A 19,733-nucleotide genomic window follows, 5' to 3' on the forward strand; every position below is an offset into this window, starting at 1 on the left:
ATAATTATTATCATTATACACTGTGTGCATAACTTTCAGAATTCGACTTCTTCACTGACTTTGCAATTCTTTTGTTTATGTTTCTGTTACAAATAAAACAACTAATTTATAGGAATGAATTCTTATTATTAATGCAATACATTACATTTTCTTATTATAACACTATTATAGAATACGAAATACAGCAACAGGTACCTTAGAGAATATTTTAGTAGCTATATATATTTTCTTAGAAAACTTATAAGTTCAAATATAAATTACATATCTACGGCAGACATATTTTAACACTACACTTATGTAAAAATATCAATGATCTCTGTCTGTCTCTGTCAGTCAAAATGTTGTAAGGGAGACAGCACGAGTCTCTTGTATGTGAAAATTACTTTGTCACATAACCTAAAAAGTGGATATCAGTTGCTGCATTTCGGTACATTTCGTGGTTTGGGTATTCTATTTTCTACAAAAAACATTTCATTTAATAAAAAAAATAGTACAAAAGTACTTTTTATTTCGTCAACCTTCCAAATCATAAGCACACTATTTAAATAACATTTGAGGTTTAAACTTTGTATGAACTGACAATAGGTATATGAATTCTATAGACCCCGTGCCACGAAAGAAGTGCCGCGGCTAAAACCTAAACAAAAATTGTCAGCGCCTTGCACAAATGACAATAAGAACGCCATTACCAAATGACTATGAACGCCATTATGACATTAGTGCCGCGTCTAAGGGACTTGTTTCGTGGCGCGGAGTCTAGCTAATAGCTATATTTTATTATTATTAGCTATCGAATCAAGCCACATATTCTGAACACCGTTGGCAAACGAGGCATTAAAAATAAAGTAAATTTTCATTTCACATAATAATCGGATTTTATAAGCGTTCACGACGTTTTTTAACCCCTAGCACAACAAAAAAGGCTTTCAATAATTTTGACGTCGAAGTCTGTCTGTCTATGGCATTGTATTCACAAACGAAGGGACCGATTTTCATGCGTTTTTTTTCATTTGAAAGCCAGTAAAAAATTTTCTTTGATCCACCTCACATATTGAACCACCATTTAAAGTTTTCTGTTGTGATGGAAGCATTTCTGGCTTATTCTAGTTGATTTCATAAACTTCAGGGGTTTTTCATTGATTTTAACTTGTTTTATATGAAGTTATACCGGAACGAAAAAATATCTAAACAGATATTGTAATAGATCTATAATTTAGGCTGAAACATGATACAATTATATTTAAATAAAATATACCATACCACGAAAATGTAAATAAGACTTAATTTTAAAATTGATCGCACACAGTCAGTCCACCTTCATCATAAACAAAAGCAAATGCCGTACGAAACTCTTCAGTCGGTACTAAGAATTGGGTATTTGACTAACTTTAAATATAATATATCGATTTTTATGAGACATACGAGAAAATTAAATCAATATTAACAATTAAATACCAAAAAAAATTCTGAAATGATCTGACGAAGAATGACGTCACGATTGAACCATATTTATTATGTCTTCTGGTGTTTTCTGTATTCTGAGCTTTTAATGTAAACAATAAAAAATAATTGTCAAATACCCAAATTCCAATGATATAATCATTATATAGCTTGGCAACTTCGTTCGTAACACTCCCGAAGGCCCGCGCGGGCCGGGAGTAGTGTAGCGATGAATGAAAAACCCACGACTGATGCACCTCACTTCCCCGCACGCACGACTTCACACTCGCGAAGTCTTTCCCCCCTTCGCCCGCATATCGTGGGAGTGTCATCAACGAACTTGCCAGACTAGCCTGTGCTATTGTGTGCGGTCAGTATCAATACAGTTAGTATCGGCCCGAGCGCGAGTTCCTCGGCGGCTCGCGACCGCGACGCTCCCGGGAGCGCGAGCGACGGCGACGTTCGCGCGACCGACTGCGCGACTTGCGACCGCCCTTACGACGCGCGTACAGGTACCTGGAATCAATTCAATTCGTTCATTTGACGGTTAATACTATTATTGACGGCCTGTGGCTCCGTGGTATGCGTTATAGATTTACTAATAAACGAAGGTCCGTTAGATCCTCGGCTGGGCCGATTGAGATTTACTTAATTGGTCCAGGTCTGGCTGGTGGGAGGCTATGGCCGTGGCTAGTTACCACGGTTAGGGTGGCAACTGGCTTATTTACAAAAGAAATATTTTATACTCTGAAGATCATTTTAGAACACATGTTCCTTAGACATTTTTAATTAATTTTCCTAAAAGAATATAATGCTAGACTCATGGGAAATACTCCCACGCAACCTGTATACAGCCTGACCTGAGTATTTTTTACACAAACTAGTAATATCCCCAATATATTTTTTGTAATTTTTGCATATCATTATCACTGGTCAGTGAAAAACTTGTTGGATTTCATACTATTAACTGAACTACAAAATGAAGCCTCAACAGTTCAACCGCAAAGATTCATCACCAAGAGGTTGTGGTTCCAGTGGAGGTGTGATACGATCCGCTCTTGCTGAACTATTGTTGTACCCACTCCTGGGACAGTATTTTATGACTACTTGGAGGGGAATGGGAATATTGGTCATATCAAAAAAAGGTCCTCCTCCAAGAACTGGGCATCATACAGTCTTTCTTCCATAGCCCTGTCGCATACTGACTTTCTTTGGTCATATTACACGTCCATAGAGACTTGTGGTGCAAGGAAAGGTAGAGGGCACAAGAGCGCAAGTCACCAATGCGCTGGACTGATCAAGTAAAAACGGCTCTCCATGGATTGCTCCACAAATGTGCTAGGAAAGCCACACTATGGGAGGAATGGCGACAGTTAGTGAGGCTTGCCACCACACCCAAATAACGACCACAAGCACTCTGTCAAGAGTGTAATGACAAAGAAGTATGCATTGAAATTTCTGATCATACTAAAACAATAGTGATAAAATGATAATACAACACATACCTTCTCAGTTCTCTGGAGATGGGTTTGAGGTGCATGAAGTTACAGAATCCACTCCTGGTGCACTCTCCCATCTCGTACTGCCGGCAGCAAGCCTCACGGAAGTCGGTGACGGGCGACAGCTCGGCGTACACAGGCCGCCCGCCAAACCAACGGTTGTTAAGGTCATTGACTGCCTTCTCCGCGTCTTCTTCACGGCGAAACTGAAATCCAGTAATATCATTTTATAGACTAAACTGCTTTGGATTATGCACCTACCTATATTATTGCTGCCTATTTATTTATACTTTATTGCACCAAAAAAACAATGACTAAGAAAATAATAGAATACAATCATGTGCAAAGACCTATTCTGCCTTGCCTAACCTATGCCTGTCAAACATGGGTCTACAACACAAGGTTAAGACATAAACTCATTACCATACAATGAGCAATGGAAAAGAGTACCTTGAAACTAAAAAAAGCTGATAAAGTAAACAGTATAAATATTAGGGAAAAAACTAATCTCACAGATGTTCTGGACCATGCACAAAGACTAAAGTGGAGATGGGCAGGTCACCTTTGCAGGCAAAAGGACATACGGTGGTTCAAGAAAATTACTTATTGGAAAGTTCCACTTGGTCAAAGAAAAGTAGAAAGGCCAATAGGAAAATGGGTAGAAAATATCACCGCAGTAGCTGGCCAAGATTGGATAGAACTGACAAAAGAAAAGGACAAATGGAAAAAGATGGGAAGTTTATACCCAAAAGGACCCATTATTAACTAGTGCATAACATAATTAATTATTTAATATATAGATTAGTTAGAATAGTTTTAGGATATTTATAAGTACTACCTACCTATTAGTATTTATTATTATATAATTATGTGCAAAGATGATCGATCTTATTTCTTTTAGCAATATCTGCCAGATAACCTTTGGATAAAGGAATGTATTAGAATATTTCTTTAATCTGTTCTCAAAAATATTTAATAATTTTGGAGTTTTCAATTTCCTTATGCAATTTACCTCAATTTTGTATATTGTCAACTAGCATAAGTTAAAGATAGTGAATAAGCCTGCATTGAAATACTCGTAAATAGATATGGTACCATACCTTAATATAAACATTTCCCACTAGATGATCTCCAAGGTTGTCACACACATTCATTTCCTCAATTTCCCCATACTTGTCTTCACATTCAACAAAAACGTCTTCAAAGAAATTATCATAGTGCTCCTGCATCTCTTCGTCCGACACATTTGCTACCACCACTGTAGAATTTAAAAAAAATTATCATATCCTATCATTTAATTTTTAGTCACTTACAATCCCTAAGCTTTTTGCCAATATAGTATAGTTATTCTATCTCAGGGTAACAGCTTAGCTTTCAATGTAATAGTAATGTGACAGCACAAAAACATATAAATGACTATGCACACATGGATAAACATATTCAGATTGAAATATATATTTAATTTTATAACCAATGTAACCCATGTTTAATGCAAATAAATAAATTATTATTACTATTAAGCTATATATATAAAAATGAATTGCTGTTCGTTAGTCTCGCTAAAACTCGAGAACGGCTGAACGGATTTATCTTATCTTGGTCTTGAAATGTTCATGGAGGTATAGGGAAGGTTTAAAAAGTGAGAAAAATCAGAATAATTGCATACTTTTCTGTGGTACAAAAAGTGTAACTTTAATTCAGTTTAGAATAGAAAAGGCTACCAAGGAATGTTTTGGTACAGGGTCTAAGGGGCCCCATACAGCATCAACAGAAATTACAGAAAAATTGGTGCAGCAATACACACATCACTAACCCAGTAAAAGTAGCCTATGTTATGGGTACTAAGACACCTGATTGTATCATAATTACTACATATAAATTTTTGGATGACCCGTTAGTGTACTGGGTAATGACCCTGCTGCATCCAAAGATGTGGGTTTGATTCTCACAACTGGAAATTACTTGTGTGAATAACATGGTTGATTTCTTGTGTCAGGGTGTGTTTATACATTATATAAGTAGGTACTTATGTGTTGTATACTAATTAATATGATTAAAGAAAATCACCTATTTTACCACCCATAACACAAGCTACTCTTACTTTGGAGCTAGATAATGTATACTCAATATTGCCAAAAACCGCTCGCATGAAAAAACCACATTAAAATCAGCCGCTGGCAAAGTGTTAAGATGTTGATTATAATATAATAGCTAACACCCTACTATGTGATAACAACCACATTGGTAGTTTACATTCAGAACATTCATGTTAGAATAACTATTTACTCTGCACTGCATCTCAATGAAGTGTTCAATATGGGAATAGAATGTCGCTCAGGCTGCTTGGATAGACTTCATCATTAAGGCTACTTATTTAGATAAAGTCACATATTTACTACAAAATATTATCTATTTGTATACTTACAGTGACTACCATCTGCAGATTTGGCTGAGTTCTGAGGGTTCACATACAAATTTTGCAACAACACAGTTTGTGAGAAAGTAGGTTTATTATGAATACGAGAACATCGGTCCCCATGTCGACAGGCTCCAATTTTAAAGTAAAAGGAGCAGTTAACTCTGTAATGCGAAAAACATTTCATTGTATAGTTTGAACAAGTTGATATTCAACATATTGGTACTTAGGTGTAAGGAAAAATCATTATTCCAATTATTCATTAATAAAAGTATATTACATTTATTGCCTAGAATAGCATAATTACATTTAATGATAGGTTGTGAATTTGCTTGGATAAGTAATACATAACCTCAAAACAGAACTTGAAACTTCTATAAGAACAGCAATATTCTTAATTTTTAGTTAAATGATACAGAATTTTCATCGCCATTTATTATAACATGAGATACCAAGACTAAATACTTACTTGTCCTTTTCGGTACCAAATATAGCCGCCAAATATTCGGCCATAATAGATCAACTACGTGACAGTTGGGTAGTAACACTTACAAAACTCTTTAGACTTGAAACATAAGAATACACAAGGTTTCTAATTTAACTTTAAATATTTCAACACATGTTATTTATATTTTTCATCCAAATATTCGTTTCAAAACACCTTCGCTTCGCAATTCGCATTTAATCAGCTACAATTTTTTTTATATTTTCCAATTTCCATAAACAAAAGAACGGAGCCGCGGCGCGGCGCCAAGCCATAGATAAAAAAGAAACGCTTTTTTTTTCTATGGATTAAATATTTTTCAACTAGTCTGAGATAGACACTAGACAGGAACCTAGATGAATTATTACAGGGACCTGTCTCTGATGTATTGCTAATTAATGTAAAAAAATACTGTGTGTGTATCGTGAATCAAACTAATCGTTGTGAGTAGTGTAGGGACACAGAATATGTTTTAGTTTACCATGTTCTCTTTGATAATAATATGGTATGTCTATAGGGTTTTTTTGTTTAAAATGGAATGTTTTAATTGGTTTTAAGCCGGTCTTACATCTATAGGTATGTCCACTTCATTCTACTCTATGGTCCTCTTCAAAAAAACAGACATTTTGTTGGTGAATTTGGGTGCGGTACAGTTCTGTTGTCTATTTCATTTTTTGTCTACGGATATTTTCCTCCGACGTCCTGTCATTTTATCTTTCGATATATTTGACAGAATCTGACAAAAAATTGACAGCTGACAACTTTTGAAAGCTTGCTGCAATGTTCTGTCTGTGGGCGTGCTAGGAGGTTACCGTGAGAAAGAATAAGGTGGATTGGATTGTTTGGTTCGAATTTAGCCGTCTGTGGGTCGAACAGGCGCGGGCGACGGGTGAAGAACCAACGTGTTTGGGGGTGAGGCGCTCCGCGTTTACCGTGTAAAATAATTGCAACGTTGCTGCTGGACATTACATAGCTTATTTAGCCAGATTTGTAACGTGTTCAATCGTTTTGTGTATGGTGTATGTGGTGAAGTGGAAGAACGTTGTCATCCAGTTATTGCAACTATAAACAGTGAATGGATCCTGATAACTTCTTAGAAGCAGCGAATTAAAATCATTGATGTATGGTTAACTCAAATAAATAAATAGTGATCTCATCAACAGTTACATGGCAAAAACAATTTTATTAAACAATTAGTGACAATGTCTTATAATTCCACGCTCGACGATTTCTGTGGATCTGAATTTTGGGTAAGTAGGTCTTTGACCCTGGGGCATAACAGCTACAAATTACAGTAACTACAAGGTTAAATTTGAAATGTACTCGTGTATTAAAATTGGTATGTTGATAGAATACACATAAATGTCTCCATGAATGATTTAGGTTACCTACTTGTGTTACAAAAATTTCATTTTTGTAATTAATTAGATATTTTTAACTGGTAGTTAACCTTAGATTCTTTTATCAATGTTAATTATTGTCATCGAAAAGATAAAATATTTATTCTAACAATTATTAAAAGTTAAAGAAATGTATGACAATCATATTACATATAATATAATAAACTAGCTGATAGAGTATTCTTATAATTTTAATTACATCTGAGAAACATGTTTTTTTTTTAATTAATATATTATGCATATTGCTAATTCTAAGTTATAACTATAAATTAAATACATCTACATCTTAAGCTTAATAGTAAAATTTTCAATAAAAAAAATAATGAGCTAAGGTCACTATTTTTTTAAACAATTTGTCCATTATAATTCAAGTATCAAAAATTTTGAATGTTGTGTATATATATGCATAAGTTATAAATTGTTATATTTATATAATCATAGCAGATAAATTGAGAGATACCTAATAACAGTCTTAAGTGACCCTGACCGTAGACATTTTCTAAAGCATCGTGACCATGAAATAACCTGTTCTTTTTTATTTCATAATAGGTTAATTATATTTTTCTTGTTGGTTTGAAAAGCGGATCTTCTACCTATTTTAATATAAACAACATTATTCATCTTGTGGTTAAATATTTTTTATATTGTAAGACTTAACTAAGGTCATCCTTACGGATATCATAAATGTCCAATTGCCATGAAATCCCCACATGAAATCAGTTGAGTTTTAGTATACTAAGTGTTGATCCACTTTATTAAGCAACTGCCAAGCCAAGTTTCATCGTAATCCATTCTGCTGCTTTGGTTTATATGGCTACCCAATGCCCTACATTCAAACTTTCTTATTTAAAACTAGCTGTTCCTATTTCACCTACATAGATTTTTTATTCCTGGAGGAATTCTTGTATAAAATGCACTCTGTGTGCTATTGTAGACTATATTATCTCTGTATTAAATTTCATCCAAATATGTTGTATTGTAATTAAATAACAAACCTTTATCAAAACATTACAGTGCAGAAAATTACTAAAACACTGCAACATATTGCAGTGTTTTAGTAATTTTAGTTCACCACAAACAAGTTATAACATAGAATTATATAGCTTTTGGCCAAAACTGTGACTGCATTTGCAAACTTTGGCTTTAAGCTGCTACAATACGGTCTATCATCATTCGGATGCACCATTTAATATTATAATTCACTTTTAGGACAGCAACTTAACATGGTATACAGATAACCCCAAATTCACCCCCTGTCTGGAAAGAACTGTATTAGTATGGATACCTTGCCTCTACCTCTGGGTGACCGCCTTCCTTGATGCCTACTACATTATAAACAGCAAAGAGAGGAATATACCATGGAACATTTTAAACTTAAGCAAACTGCTTGTCACATGTCTGCTGATACTCCTCAAGTTTGTGGATTTGGGGGTGACAGTTCACAAGTCTTCAAAAGAGGAAGAAGATGTCTTCAATGCAGACTACTATGCACCAACTGTCAAGATACTCACTTTTGTAAGTAACTTTTTATTATAATTCACTTAAAAATAAAAACTGTACTGTTTACTAACAAACTAAATAAATATAAATTGTTAGTCATTTCAAACATTGTTAACTTGGTTTTAAATGAATGAAAATACATTCAATCAATAAGCTTAAAACAATTAGTTACTTAATATATTTTGAATAACTAATACACAAACAATCCATATTTTTAAATATAAATAAATTGTGAAATGACATGCATTTTCTACTTCATTTCTAATTTGTTTATTGGTAAACAGTACACATCGAGTATTGATGTAGTATAAGTGATTTTTGTTAATGATCAATGATATTGAAAAAATATGTATACTATAGTCCACAACTTTAGGCTTTTTACACAACCATATCACTTCTCAAAAAGGTTCTTTTAGGGCGACACTTTTCGTTTCGATTCACATACATTGTATTTTTAATAATAAGCTTTACGGCTCTGGGTTCTAACCCTTTTGAGCCCGGATTCACAAACAATAAATTAATTATCTCGGACCAATAATAGAAGGACCTACCTCGCAAGACGTTACCTCTCTGTCAAAGAATCAACGATCTATCTATATAGAGCGGGGCATTTAGAAGTGTTTGTAAAATCGACTGGGATAGTTGAGCGGCTAACGCGTGTAAAAAAACTAACAAACGCGTTAGATTGTTCGATTGTATCGATGTTTCATTGTTGTAATCGTTTTCGTCGTCTAAAAAACTCCCTAAATATTCCGGTTTGTGTAGTAAGTAGTTCAATGGCATAAAAAACGGCCAACAACTTCTAATTCAGTAAAAGATGACGTGACGTTCAATTTGAAAATATTTCTATTTTATTTTTGTTATTCTTTACATGTTAGCCCTTGATTTCAGTCTCACCTGATGGTAAGTGATGATGCAATCTAAGATGGACGGTATGATTTCTACACGACATCATACCGGAACGCTAAATCGCTTAGCGATACGTTTTGTAGGTAGGGTGGTAACCAGCCAGACCTGGCACAATTAAGAAATTCTCAATCGGCCCAGCCGGGGATCGAACCTAGGTCCTCCGTCTTGTAAATCCACCGCGCGTACCAGTGCGCCACGGAGGTCGTCAAAAACATAATTATAATTTATAATAAATTTGTAATAAAAACAATATCTAAAAGAAAAATCGATTCTATTCTTCTAACGAACGAACGAACAGAACATCAATCCATTAATTTAACGTTCTGTGTACAGATTATATTATTCTTGTTAAATATTTTATTATTTATTCTTGTTAAATATTTTCAATGACTGAGTTTACCTCGTCCCTTTCAAAAAACGACAGACAATTTTGTTGCTGCATTTGGGTGCGATGCATTTCCATTTCTAATTCCTCTATGTTAAATATATAGAGTTTGCACAAAAACAATACAAACGACATAAAAAGAACCCAAGCAGACATGAGTCACAAACCATTATGAAAAATAAAGATATTGAGTTTTATGGGTATTAAATGTGCATTTATAAAATTAAATAATAACTTTAATAATTTTTATAAATGTCGTATTTTCATATCAAAAGAAGATGTTTTCTTTTATTTTAATGTGAATTTTACCTTTCATTTATTGCAGAAATACCCTATACTATGATTAATTTTTTGATTTTGTGTTATTAAGTGAAAGAAGATTTGACATTTCACACACACACACACTTCACAGCACAAAACACTACTTTATTTGTTGTCTGTGACTAATACTCCTACCTCACAGTATTCGTTAACTAAATCCAGACTGTTGGGCGTATTTTCTTCCTTTGTAATTTTTATTATTTCGTTTTGTTCTCGTTTCGTTGTTGTTGTTAATTATTGTTTATTTGTTGTTTGTTTTTCGCGCGTATCTTGTATGTATTATTTATTACCTCATATCTTCGAAACCGCTGAACGGATTTACGTAATTCAGATATCCTTAGATTTGTTTTAATAACCCAAGTGTTCTTAGATAGGTGAAATTAAAAAAAAACCAACAAGACGACTGTGAGATGCTATAGAATCGAGGTGATTTTTTTTTAAATATTGCAACAAGGGAATCAAATTCAAGGGCTTTTTGTGAGAATTTCAAAATGGTATATAATGACCAAAAAAAAACTACAATTAGAAAAACGTTATTTATTAATTGTATATACATAATACGCGAGGCGGACGACTATAAGGTTTATGAAGTGTAGTTATAAAATACCTTAAATAGACTAAATTAAATATATTGATTATAAAACTCGACATGTGCGAGTCGGATTCGCCCACCGAGGGTTCCGTAGATTTTTTTGAATATTTACTTATCCTCGATTGGACGTAGGTATACACTATCGTACTTTGTAACAAACGTAACAAATAAATCCGAAATTCACCATCTATCTAACTAAAAATTATGAAATAAAATAATTAAATAAACGAATAACCCGACTGCATAAATGATACAAAAACTGATTAAACTAAAGTGGGGACCTATTAAAAAATGTAGACGTAAATCATTATATTCAATATAATAGGTCCCGACTGTTTTCTAATTTTTTTCTACACTTCTGGACTGAACTTGTTTTTTTTCTTTTCAGTTTTTGTATCATATAGGCAGTCGGGTTTTTTATTTGTTTAATTAATTAATTTATTAATTTTATTTAGTTTAGTACGAAAATGAGTGAAGCGGAGCCTGGTACTAGCCGGAGCAGTTATTCCGCATTGCTATCGTTTCCGTCACCAAAAAAGAAACGTACGAAGCTATCACCCTTATCGTCCTCCGAGAAAACCGTTTTGATTAATGTGTTTAAATATGTCGAGGATACCTTATGCTTGCTTATACATAATAAAAAACAAAACTATAAGGGTTCTTTATTGACTACGGAACCCTGAATATAAGTGAAACATTATCTGTTAGATAAATAACAGGATATAGGAATATAGAATAAAAAAAATATTGGTTATCAAAGGAAGTTTTATTTCATGACAATATTCGTAAATAATGCTGTAGTAAAATGTTGAGCACCCCTGAGTCAGCTGTTTTTGTTTATTTACATTGTTTAAAATACCTACCCGATCTGACTATACATAGAATAAATACAAATGAGTAACTTAATGGCTTTATCTTATAACATACGTAACATGGTATGTATTGTCACTAAAAATAAACAAAAAATTTCAGTTTAATAGAACTATACGAAGTCACACATACTCAGTACCATGCACTAAATATATGCAAAAATGAACTGCCTATCCTAGGGAATTATTACAAACCTGTATGGAAGAAGGAATTTTGTACAATTTATAAATGTTTAGTTTTATAGTTATTATTTAGTTATATAGTGCATACCTTATTTAATTACCTTGTGCACGCCACTGCACATACTAACATGGCGAGTTAAATAAAAATAGTTTGCTAATAGTAAACTATTAAAAAACTATTACAGATATCAAAGTTTATATAAACAATTATTATTTATTTGTTAAATGTAAGTTGCTATCAACAAAAATACAAGCCATTAGATGAGGAGGAACAAAAATACAAGCATTACTTCCAACTACCTTTTAGATATTATAAATCCACCAACCATAAAAATATTGAGTCATTGAAAATTAATATACATAATATTTCTATTAATAGTTTATACCTAGCTTTTTAGCCTATACAAGTACACAACATTCATAAACCTGTTTCAAGAGAGACTTCTCTAATGGTGAAAGCTTAAATGTACCCAAGTGCTTTTTAGAGAGAGTGAATTTACAGAATCTATATCTATATATCAATATATATTCTATATCTATATACTTATAATAAAACTGTAACAGGTCAAATTCTGTATATTGAAGATGTTTTGATAATTTTTGTTGGAGGGCATTAAGTATATAATCGATACTGATGCCAAAAATATTCTTTTTCGATATTTTGCTTGTCTGTCTGTCTGTCCGTGATTTTCTTCCCCGGGCATCACGCTGAAACTACTGAATAAATTCAAATGAAACTTGGCACGGTTTAAGACCATAATACGGAGAAGGTTAGAGGATACTTTTATTTCGAAAATAAAATAAGAAGGGGCTGAAATAGGGGTTGAAAGTTTGTATGGAAAGTCCTTCATTGTTAGAGTTATAGTTTTAAAAATTTATTCATAAATCATAAAAAAATACGAAATATAATGTGATATAAATTTTTTTAAAAATAAAAGTGGTGAAAGAGGGCTTGAAAGTTTACATTTATTTCCACGCAGATGCTCCGCTAGTATAATATAAAGTAATGTTGTTTGCAAAGATGTCATGTAATGTATTTCACAACATTGCTTCAAAACTAAATAAGTGCTGGTAGAAGGTACTATACAAATAGTAATACACCAGAAATAATGTTGTGTAATATTGACACAAGTATCTTAATGCATCACCACAATAAATAATCGCGAAGGTTTGAGCATATTATTTTATAATAGCACTAGCATACAGCGCGCGGTTTCTCCCGCGTGGTCACCTTTCCCGAGGATTAAATATAGCCTATAGCACTCTGGGGATAGTGTAGCTTCCCAACAGTGAAAGAATTTTTCTAATTGGAGCCTATTCAATGCAAAAAAAAAAAATCAAATCTTTCCTCTTTATAATATTAGTTTTTATTATAAACTAATAACTCAAATAATTTAGCCTCTTCTCTTTGGTTCAGTGGTTATCCTATGTGGCTTCTGAGCACAAGGTTCTGGGTTGGGCTATACTGAATTTTTCTCTCTTCTAAGAACTGGAAATGGAAATTTTCTGATAGATGAAGCAAGGGTGGGTGGGTTGTCACAAAAAATAATTATTAATAACAAAGAAGTCACATAGAAGCATAGCCAATAGTTGAGTGCGTCTAGCCTTAAAAAAAAAGTCAAAATTCATTTATTTCAATTAGGCTTAGTTTACAAGCACTTTTAAAAGGTCAAGATTGTCATAATTTAATTTAATTTAATGGTGGGAATAATAGTCGAAAACTTAAAACTAAAGTTACGAGGGTTCCAAACGCGCCTCGGTCCGCACTTAAATGTCTGGTACAGACTTAGAGACGGAGGCCGACTTCTTCACTATTATGCTTACTTAACGTCTTATTCAAAAATGAAACTAAGAACCATGGGAATAGATTTTGCTATTGGTATACTCATAAATAACTACATATTCTATTCATTATGTTAACATTGAGCTTTCACAAGCTCTCGAAGGCCATTATTGATTACAGCACTATACACATGAACTTGGAAAAATATTGACGTAATAAAGTCGCTAACATATATGTATATCTCTTTGACCAAAGTGTTCATTACTTTGGTCGAATAACTGACAAACCAATTGAAACGCATATTCGAATTGGCATAGTTCAGTTAATAAGAAAACATACTCTCTATGTAGACGCTAAATTGATCGCAGATTACCGAAAAAGCCGCACTAGTTGCTTAAAACACAGACGGCATCAAATATTACCATGTAACGTTGAAAAAAAAAGGACAAGTTGGACTCTGTATTAATTAATTTTTAGTTATAGTAGAAATTATTTATTAAAACTTTTCCAAAAAACAATAATAAACGCGTTGAATTTTTCGCTGGTTGCATAACAAAGCCGCAAAATTAGCGGTTACGGTGCGGTTTGTGATCAACGTTGTAAGTACATATGTATTAAACTGTAAAGTATCTAGTATGCGCGGGGACTCCCAGTAGCACCAATTGTGTGGTTCATTCTATTTGATATTCTTTTCATCACTCATACTTATCTAATTTCCTGTTCAAATTAATTTACTACAAGTAGGCTTCTATTATACATGCATTTTTATAACCTAGTTTAGTAACGGCATTCTATCCGTTACTGTACTCGACATAATTAAGTACCTATTATAATTTCTGTTTAGAAATTTCTACTGAGAAACTCTGAAATACGTCTCTGAATGTTCTTTGAAGGGAATAAATAGATGCCCTTCTTTATTTACGAGTATTCTATATCATTATCACCCCATATTCGGGTCACTGCTGAGCTCGAGTCTCCTCTCAGAATGAGAGGGGTTAGGCCAATAGTCCACCACGCTGGCCCAATGCGGACTGGCAGTCTTCACACACGCAGAGAATTAAGAACATTCTCAGGTATCCAAGTTTCCTCACAATATTTATCCTTCACCGTTTGAGACACGTGATATTTAATTTCTTAAAATGCACACAACTGAAACGTTGAGGTGCATGCCTCGGACCGGATTCGAACCCACACCCTCCGGAATCGAAAGCAGAGGTCATGTCCACTGGGCTATCACGGCTCATTATTATTACGGTATTCTAAATGTAAGTTAAGATATCTGAAAAATTCATGTCGGTATACTATATTTCAAATTGTTGTAGGAAGTTTTTGTTGTGCATTGACTAATCGTTCAGGACAAGTAGAAATAATTATTATTTATGGTATCATATAAAGTATCAAAATTGATGACTAAGATAGATATCATTACATAATATCAACTACCAACTCTCAACACTGACAAAACAGGAAAACACGTTCGTAAACCGGTTTAAGTATTTTAAGTTTTTTCCAATAACAGGTTTGCACTTAACAACAGTCACATTAGGTCATATGTAGTGTTGCCAGGTCCACAATTATTTAATTTTTGACAAATATTTTAACGGAAGGTTAAAGTACTTAATACATTCCAAACATTCCAAAAATGGTATTGGTTTGCAACCGGAATTATTGCGTACATTAAATTACAGAGTTTTTTGAGTCAAATTACCTATAAGATATTATTTTTGAGATGATAAGTGTTTTTGTAAGAGTTTTCTAGATAAATTTTTGGACATTTCTAAAAAGCCCTTCTGTCTTTGCGGATAGTTTTTATCACTAAGCCATCGGGACGTGTCACTGAACCCCAGAAAATCGTAACACCTGACTACCTACATTATAAAAGGCTTTATTTTTATTATGTTTACGTAAAACTAACTGATAGAGCACTCACTCATTATTTACCTCAAAGAGTTATGTTCTGACTTTTTAGCTAATTAGTTTCCCAAACACTAATAATACCCACCCATAATCATCTATTATTGGATAACTAACCAATATGTACGATCTCCATTTTAAAGCATTAAGCTATATTAATTATCTACAGAGATATTGCGATATTTATAACGCAAACAAAAACTACTTATATTTTGTTACAAAAATAAATATTCAGTACGTCTTAATAACGAAGAAGCCCACGCAAATAACGTTGGGTATTTTCAGTACCACACGTATGGTTGTAAAATATTTTTTATCAATTATTAAGGTAAACATAAACCGGCCTTGGATGACTGTATAATATTTTAGCAATTACATTTGCTGTTTATTTATTTCATAAGTCATTGCCGGTGTCCGGTAGTTAACTCAAATACGCGCTTCACATTCATCAATGGTTTCTGTTACGTCATATTGTTATTTATAGATTTAACTTTTTTTTTTAAATATGTTGTCTGAAATATTTTTGTCACTTTGCCGAACCAACTTCGGTTCAGCAGTTGAACTGTTGCAAGATGCGAATGAACCCTTTTTTTAAATTCATTGAACCATTCTCTATTTACCATATAAATAAGTAATTAGAGGATCATTATTGCGTTGCCGAATTGTTTTATTGTGAACTAGCCGATGCTCTGCAGGTTCACCAGTTCCGTACCCTTAGGAATGCCTTGATAATAAAAAGCCTAAGACACAAATTATAAATATACAAAACATAGTCAGCAAGTATGTCCAAAGGCGGTCTTATTGCTTATAGCAATATCTGCCAGACAACCTTTGTATAAAGGAATTAATGTATTGAAATGCGAGATAGTGCAAAAAAAAATACGAAGAGAAAACAAAATAACAATAATAATAATTAGAAGTAAAATTATGTGTATTAGTAAAATAATATTCAAAACCGGTTTCGTTGATCCATAGAACTCCCCACAACCTCACAAAATCACAAATCTTAACTCTTTATAATATCGGTATAGATAATGTCTTCATCATATAACAATATTTCTGTTCTGTGATTTTTACAATTTTACAGTTATTATTTTTATCTGATGTAAATCGTAGTCGGAAATGAATTATCCTGCAACTGTGACTTGTAGATAAACAAAATTGCTCCTAGTAATATCTTGTAATGTACGAAGACTTCGCATTGTTGGATTTTTCTGCATCATCATCATCTCTATTTCCTTATCCCACTTAAGTGGGGCAGAAAAGTATGTCACTCTTTTCCACTCGTCTCCCGTTATCAACCCATATTCGGCTCACTCAGAATGAGAGGGGTTAGGCCAATAGTCCACCACGCGGATTGGCAGACTTCACACGCGCAGATAATAATTAAGAAAAAGCTCTGGTGTGCAGGTTTCCTGACGATGTTTTCCATCTCCGTTTGAGACACGTGATATTTAATTTCTTATAATGCACACAACTGAAAAGTTGGAGGTGCATGCTCCTCTGGATTCATTCATTCCAGCTGGATTCGAAACCACTTCATGGCAGTCCACTCGTCTCTATTACTCATAAACTCATCATCCACTCCCTTTACACACATGTCTTTTTTCACACACTCCAGCCATCTCTTGGATTTTTCTGTATATTTGTCTAATGTAACATTTCTGTTTCAGATTTTATCAGCAACGTTGTTATACTACAATAGAAAATATGGTATGAGAGCGTCGGGGGTACTATTTTTCTTCTGGTTACTTTTAATATTGGCGGGGTTACCGCAACTTAGATCTGAAGTGATGTCACACTATACGCTCACTGAAGACGAGAATGTACAGTACAATTTCGTTAGTTATATGATATACTACTCTCTGATAATATTGATGTTTATATTAAATTGCTTCGCCGACTTGCCGCCGAGAGATACGCCGTATAAATTTGAGAAGGTAACATAATAATTATGTATCAAGCCCGTGTACAAGTTGACCTTTGTTTCGTGTATCGATTACTGTATGTGACCATTTTATTTGTTAGAACCAATGTCCGGAAAGTGCGGCTGGGTTTCCGAGCCGATTGACATTCAGCTGGTTCGATCCGTTGGCTCTCACCGGGTTCCGTAGAAGTTTGACGGAAAGCGATCTCTGGGCACTCAATCCTCCAGATTCATCGAAAGAAGTCGTGCCAAAATTTGACAAATTTTGGGAGAGAACGCTCAAGAAAAGAGAGAAGTATAAAACCATTTAACAAACTTTGTTTCATTTGCGTATCAGTATTACTCATCAATTTACCTATTTGACATATATAATATTAAATTACTCGACTATACGGGTGCCTCCAGATGGATATAATTGCAACAACTAAAAATATTAAACTAGACGGGCAACATAGAATAGACTAAAACTGGTCTTGAGCATTAATGATGATATATAACCACTCTAAACTAAAACAGAAAATTGTGCAAAGAATTTTTTTGTTAAAAAACCTAAACCTAAAAATATTTTCAAATATTTTGACATTTGCTGTGATTGTCTAAATGTATTAGAATAGGCCAAGGTCGTAGCCACATCTCATGCTCTAGTAAATAATTATTGAGTGTGTGTATTTGAGTACGAACGGGATACATTTGACACGCGCACTGGTATACAACAGGGGAGAGTATTGAACAATTATTTTGATTTTTGAACAAGTATTAAATCCAATTGAAAATTAAAAATTCTCTGACATTTCTTCCTTGGTCTGTGCAGGGTCATTTACTAATAATAATAGGGATGATGACTAGATTTGAATATATATAAATAAGGTCAATATTAACTAATTAATACGTAAAAAACAAAGATTATCTGGATGTTTGCAAAATATATTAAATTTCAAAATCTATTAAAAACGTTTTATCGTAATTAGATGGAAATTCATACATTTTTAGCTCCCTTACATGAAACGTGACATTTTTCAATATACTTAATATAAACTGTAAACATAAACGCATAAATAACAAAAACATTTGTAATTTTCTTTGAACGCCCATACAAATATAACGATCATTATGATAAACGACGTCATTCATTCGTACCATTTTGTATGGGGCGTTTTTCAGGGATCCGTGGCAGCGCCGCAAATATGACCCTTTAAATACCTGTAGCTCTCAAAGTAATGATCGCAGATATCCTGCTGATAAATTGCTTTACTATTAGCATACTCCTAATTATTATTTAATTTTAAAAACTGTCATCATCCCTATTAATGGTTTCGTTTTATTAGTTGCGAATACAAGACTGAAAGAAACTAAATACATTGTTCGTTACATATTTTATCGATTCCTGTTAATGATAACAAACAGAACATAAATCGCTTGGCCGATTTTATAATAAACTTGATTTGTGTAACAAAAAAAATGTTTTCAGCATTAACGGTACAAAAGCGACCTACAGTAAAAACTCAGCAAGTGTTAATTTCAAACCGGAGAAAGAAAGGAAGCATGCGTCGATACTGCCGGCTTTGTGTCTTGCGTTTGGTGGACAGTTTCTTTTTGGCTCTCTCTTGAAACTTATCAATGATATTCTTATGTTCGTGTCGCCGCAGATACTTAAGTAAGTACTCATCATCGATCTCCTATTAAAAAGTGCATGCACAATCAACGATCACAAATCTTCCCCACTCAATGAGTGCCAAACACAACTTCTTGGCACTCAATTCAAGTAGTCGCATTTGCAAATTTAACCTTAAACTGAATTTTTAAGATTGAATTTGCTCTGAATTTGGAATTTTATTGAATATTGGACTGTATTTAAAGGCCTTTAGGTATAATTTTCTTTACCAATTAATTCTAAAACTGTCTAAGCAAAATTGGTTTTTAAGTGAAGTATTCTAAATTATAGTGCGTCCTTTTATTATAAGAGGACGGTACTCATAAATTATTAAAAACAATAATTGGCACATTAGCAACTGCAACATTGTATTTCAATAAAGCAATATTATCGATTTATGTTCCTAATCCACAATATAATGTGTCATATATATTTTCATTTGTCTGGATAATTATTTAAT

General features: G+C 33.4%; 2 protein-coding genes across 6 annotated transcripts in view; one reads left to right on the forward strand and one right to left on the reverse strand.

Annotated features, from left to right (window-relative positions):
• Positions 1–105: 105 nt before the first annotated feature.
• LOC112043924 (splicing factor U2af 38 kDa subunit) lies at positions 106–6,093 on the reverse strand. Its single transcript, XM_024079597.2, has 5 exons — positions 5,825–6,093; positions 5,365–5,519; positions 4,040–4,197; positions 2,946–3,145; positions 106–1,956 (listed from the first exon to the last, which is right to left on the reverse strand). The coding sequence occupies exons 1-5, from the start codon at positions 5,866–5,868 to the stop codon at positions 1,827–1,829; spliced, it is 687 nt and encodes a 228-aa protein (XP_023935365.1). The 5' UTR covers positions 5,869–6,093; the 3' UTR covers positions 106–1,826.
• A 545-nt stretch (positions 6,094–6,638) lies between these two features.
• The window catches only part of LOC112043925 (multidrug resistance-associated protein 1), a 67,548-nt gene continuing 54,453 nt past the window's right edge, over positions 6,639–19,733 (forward strand). For 3 of the 5 annotated variants that reach the window (XM_024079598.2, XM_024079599.2, XM_052883411.1), the window contains exons 1-5: positions 6,640–7,089; positions 8,449–8,754; positions 17,369–17,635; positions 17,724–17,917; positions 19,091–19,276. In XM_024079598.2, coding sequence (XP_023935366.1) covers positions 7,042–7,089; positions 8,449–8,754; positions 17,369–17,635; positions 17,724–17,917; positions 19,091–19,276 — 1,001 coding nt within the window. In that variant the 5' untranslated portion in view covers positions 6,640–7,041. Of the gene's footprint in view, positions 7,090–8,448; positions 8,755–17,368; positions 17,636–17,723; positions 17,918–19,090; positions 19,277–19,733 lie in introns of all 5 variants that reach the window. The other 2 variants (XM_024079600.2, XM_024079601.2) reach the window with 1 other exon arrangement.

Source organism: Bicyclus anynana, chromosome 9 (genome assembly GCF_947172395.1).
Source record: "Bicyclus anynana chromosome 9, ilBicAnyn1.1, whole genome shotgun sequence".
NCBI lineage: Eukaryota > Metazoa > Arthropoda > Insecta > Lepidoptera > Nymphalidae > Bicyclus > Bicyclus anynana.